The sequence below is a fragment of the Microplitis demolitor genome, chromosome 8 (assembly GCF_026212275.2).
Source record: "Microplitis demolitor isolate Queensland-Clemson2020A chromosome 8, iyMicDemo2.1a, whole genome shotgun sequence".
NCBI lineage: Eukaryota > Metazoa > Arthropoda > Insecta > Hymenoptera > Braconidae > Microplitis > Microplitis demolitor.
Genome location: NC_068552.1, coordinates 2,905,464 through 2,909,768, shown reverse-complemented (window position 1 = coordinate 2,909,768; position 4,305 = coordinate 2,905,464). Strand labels below are relative to the sequence as shown.

Here is a 4,305-nt window from a genome sequence, read left to right as displayed (position 1 = left end):
AAAATCTTTTTCCATCGGGAAGTACATGTCGGTTTCTCCTCGGCCAACATTACATGTGATCTGAGACGTTCCCTACTCTACTGCCCTGGGTGAATAATATACTTTTTGTTACAGATGTTCGCTAAAAATAGGAATGTAATGGAATAACTAAAACTACAAAACTTTAAAAATAATTTTTATTTAATAATAATTATTATTATTACATAATTGTGATAAGTTATAAATGATAATACTAATTTACTATTTCACTTATATTGTTAATAAATCATTTTTAAAAATGATCATAATCGTTAATATTCTTTGTATGTATTTAAAAAAATTAAAAATTTAGATTGCAGGTTAATAGTTTGACTTCGTTCCTATTGGCCAATAACATAATAATTTGATTATTATATTTAGTTATTTTCAGTAGTTTAGTCAATATTTCAGTCTGTATTACTTTTTTTTCAAGATTATCGAAATTTAAATATTTCAAATGCTGGAGATTTTTTAATTTGAAGATTATTAGTTCAGCTAAAAATAAAAAAAATATGAAAATTTCTTATTATATGAAAAAATAAAATTATAATATAAGTAAGAAATGAATGAGATAAAATTGACCTCTTAAAAAAATAAATTGGTGCAATTATTTGCAAAAAGACATTTTTATATACATTACTTTTGTGGCCCTGGTGAAAATTCTTCGGATTTTTGTCTGGAAAAGTCTTTAGAACTTTAGAACTGAGTTTTTCAGAGAAAATTCCAAAAAATTTCCACCAAGGAAGTCTATTATTTCTTATACTTTTGGTTAAATTCAGGCTAGTACTAATTTATAACATAACCAAATTATTTTATCATAATAGTATTGAGACTATATTAATAAATAATTACCTTTTCTTGTACCTAAAAAAAGATAATTAAAATATATGGTCATGAATTGAATCCCATAATCATACGGTATAATGCTTTCTGGTATTTCGTAGCGTTTAAGTATTGTAAGATGTCTATTGCGTTCGTCGAAACGTGATATTTGAACGATAAATGTCCTTGCTCTGAAGAAAGGAACTAAAAAATAGTTACAAGGTGTATATTTAATTAGGCTAATTCTAAGCAATCATCTATTTTTTTTTCTTTTTCAAGGGCATACTCTCAAAAGGTTCAGTAGAATAAAAAAAGACGCCTGTTTAAATTTGAGCCCTTAATATTAATATTCAGTACTCCTTGAATACGATTTTCAATTTCCCATTTAAACCCAGTGAACACATTAACGTAACAGTGATATCACATCTAGAGAACAGGTAACGTAACAAATGCAACATAAATTTTACATTTCGATGATATAAAATGTAATGTAAATGGTATGTCAAGTTTGTGACGTAAATGTGACATTAAGATTACATGCATGTTAATGACCGAGTGACATCACATTGGTGACCTAAATGTGACCTTATATTTATATCATATACTATCGTTAGCTTTACATTCTAGATATTATCTCAAAATTAAGTAACAAAATCAACTTATAAGTGACATAATCTTGGTGATTCTATTGTATCGTCACATCTACATCACAATGTAATGTTTCGGATATGTTCATACTGTTACTTCATTCTTACCTAAAAAATAGTTATATTTATTTTACATTAAATTATTTCATCACATTTATGTTAAAAATTTTACTTTAAAATGATGTGCGTATTTCGACGGCATTGTGATAGAAAGGGTTATACATAAAAATTATGTAAGGTACCGGTGGGTAATAAGGCCTAGCTAAGGGAGATTTTGAATAGAATCGAAAATATTGCATTTAATTATCGAAATGTATCATTAATCTTTATTTCAATACCTTACCCATAAAATGTACACGGAGAAAAAAATATAGTAAAAATTACAATCTTATAGTAAAATTTACTAACAGATATGAAAAAATACATTCTGTATTATAAATATTACTAAACGTTTAGTAAAATTTACTAGTTAGAAATAATTATATAAGATATTCAAAATTACTATGCGTAATGTATTTTTTGCTAACACAATTGTATTTTTTACTATCTGTATAGTAAATTCTACTGTGTATAGATAAAATTAAAAGTTGGTGGGGATAGCATATACAAATATGTGTTACAAGTTCTGAATCCTTTATCCAAAGGAGACATCGGGCTGTCAGACATAGGAAAGGACTCACGCGTGGGAGATCAGGGTTCGAATCTCGGTTGAAACCAAGTAATTTTTTTAAAAACAAAAATCGACACCTACACCAATACAGATGACATAAATAATAATAATAATCAAAATAATAGTAATAATAATAAAAAGTTAAAGCTAATAAAAAATTAATTTGATTTTTATCCATTCTAATATAGTAAAATTTACTAAACGGAATAGTACAATTTACTAAACAGGGATAGTAAAATTTACTAAATACAACTAAAAATTAATATGCAATATAGAAGATTTTCCATAACCATATATGAGAAATTACTAAACGACTTGTAAAATATGCTTATCTGTTTATGAATTTTTCATATAAATCATAAGCGTTTTAAAATTACTATCTAAATTTAGTAATTATTCCCATATTTTTTAGTAAATTTTACTATATTTTTTTCTCGGTGTAATGAAGTAATGGTAATTTTTACCATAAACAAACAAAAAATTATACTTTTACAAAAACCATACAAATAGGCCTTATTTTACTTCGGTATTGTAATATGGTCTACGAGTTAAACAAACTGGAATAGTTTAACTATACTTAATAAAATTGGTATTAGAGATGAATCTCACTTACATTTAACAACAATACTTTTTAAGAGTCAGAAAACTAGATTACTTTACTCAACAGCACTTAAAACTATCAGTATTCTTTTTAAGAGTCAGAAGACTAGATTGTTTTTTATAATTTCTTCTGCGCTACGACAGCATATGACGGATGACGGAATATAGAAGACAGGAAACGTGGTATCGGGACTCTATAAATTCGTCGTAACATCTCTATGCAGGATCTTTCTACTAGAGTAGCCTTTAGCGGAGGCGATTATTTTAAACATAATTTCTGTCACTTAGGCCTTATAACCCGCGGGTACCTTATTTGATAAAATTAATATTTTTACATTCGATTTATGTAAAAATTAATATTTGATATTGAAATGTGTCGAGGTTTATGTCGAATCGGTGGAATCAACTTTTTTTTTTTATTATATAAATTTACATCTGTATGTTCATTTGCTTATAAACAATTTAAATGATTATTTTTATCGTTATTAATTCATTTGTTTTATTATCGAGCTTTTAATTTCCACCAAGAATATTTATTGACCTTATCCGGTACAATAATTAGCTGATGAGATATAAAATTCCAAATCTAAAAAGAAGATTTCCCCGTGTTATTTAAGAAGGAAATTAAAAATTGCAGTCAGGAAATACTTGATATTAATATTAAGTGCTAAAATTTCAACAGGCGTCATCCTTTAATCCTACTGATACTTTTGAGAGTATGTCCTTGGAAAAAAAAAAAATTAATACACAATAAAGTTACGTACTTTTGTTGGTGGCTATTACGACATTGATACACGGAATGGTAAAATTATAACTCTGATTCGCTTCCCACGTATACGAAAAACTTGCAGTATGGGTTTGATCATAAGCACTAATTTTCACTGGTAAAACTTGCGATCGTGAAATTTTAACAATTGTTGTTAGCAACGTATTTGATTTTATTCCCGAAAATTTATAAACTACCATTATCTGCAAAACAAAAATAAAATAAAAGTAATTGAATTTATAAAAAAATTCAAGACCATCTAATTACATTATGAAATGACTCAAAATATATATTTAAAAAAAGAAAAAATTACTTATATTGGGTTGAAAAGAAAGATAAAAAAATTTTATTAATTTTAAAATGAATATGTATTAAGTTATAGAGAGATAGAGAGATCGTCTTTTTCCAAGCATGTGCGCGTAACATGGTAAGTTGTCGCGTGCAAAATAAAAAACGTTCAAGGAGGTTCGACCCACGCTAGTGAGTCAAAACAGTGTTTGAATTTTTGTGTTTGCTAAATTCTTCTAACAGTTATGAAAATTCATTATTTTAATTTATAATAACATAACTAATTCAGAAATGAATATTTATTATATATTTAATTTAAGAAAGTAATGAAACGACTCGGTTATTTTTGACTCATATGATTTAATAGAAAGATTTGGCAACAGCGCCCTCTAACTTCTTACACATCGATATTCAAATTAAAGCGGGAAAAATTTATTTCTAATCTTGTCTCTCTTATTAATGTATTTCTGTCTTTGTTTTTTCTCTCAGCTGCT

At 26.7% G+C, this 4,305-nt stretch overlaps 1 protein-coding gene across 1 annotated transcript; it reads right to left on the bottom strand.

The window, feature by feature from the left end:
- Nucleotides 1-217: 217 nt before the first annotated feature.
- LOC128668374 (uncharacterized) lies at nt 218-3,796 on the bottom strand. Its single transcript, XM_053741179.1, has 3 exons — nt 3,522-3,796; nt 871-1,044; nt 218-513 (listed from the first exon to the last, which is right to left on the bottom strand). The coding sequence occupies exons 1-3, from the start codon at nt 3,721-3,723 to the stop codon at nt 320-322; spliced, it is 570 nt and encodes a 189-aa protein (XP_053597154.1). The 5' UTR covers nt 3,724-3,796; the 3' UTR covers nt 218-319.
- Between the last annotated feature and the right edge of the window lie 509 nt (nt 3,797-4,305).

Excerpts from the sequence above, each read along its gene's own strand:
- LOC128668374 (XM_053741179.1), bottom strand. The coding sequence starts at position 3,723 with ATGGTAGTTTATAAATTTTCGGGAATAAAATCAAATACGTTGCTAACA. Across the intron at positions 1,045-3,521 it reads CGTAATAGCCACCAACAAAA|TTCCTTTCTTCAGAGCAAGG; the intron begins GTACGTAACTTT and ends ACTATTTTTTAG. Across the intron at positions 514-870 it reads TTTTTTAGGTACAAGAAAAG|CTGAACTAATAATCTTCAAA; the intron begins GTAATTATTTAT and ends TTTTATTTTTAG.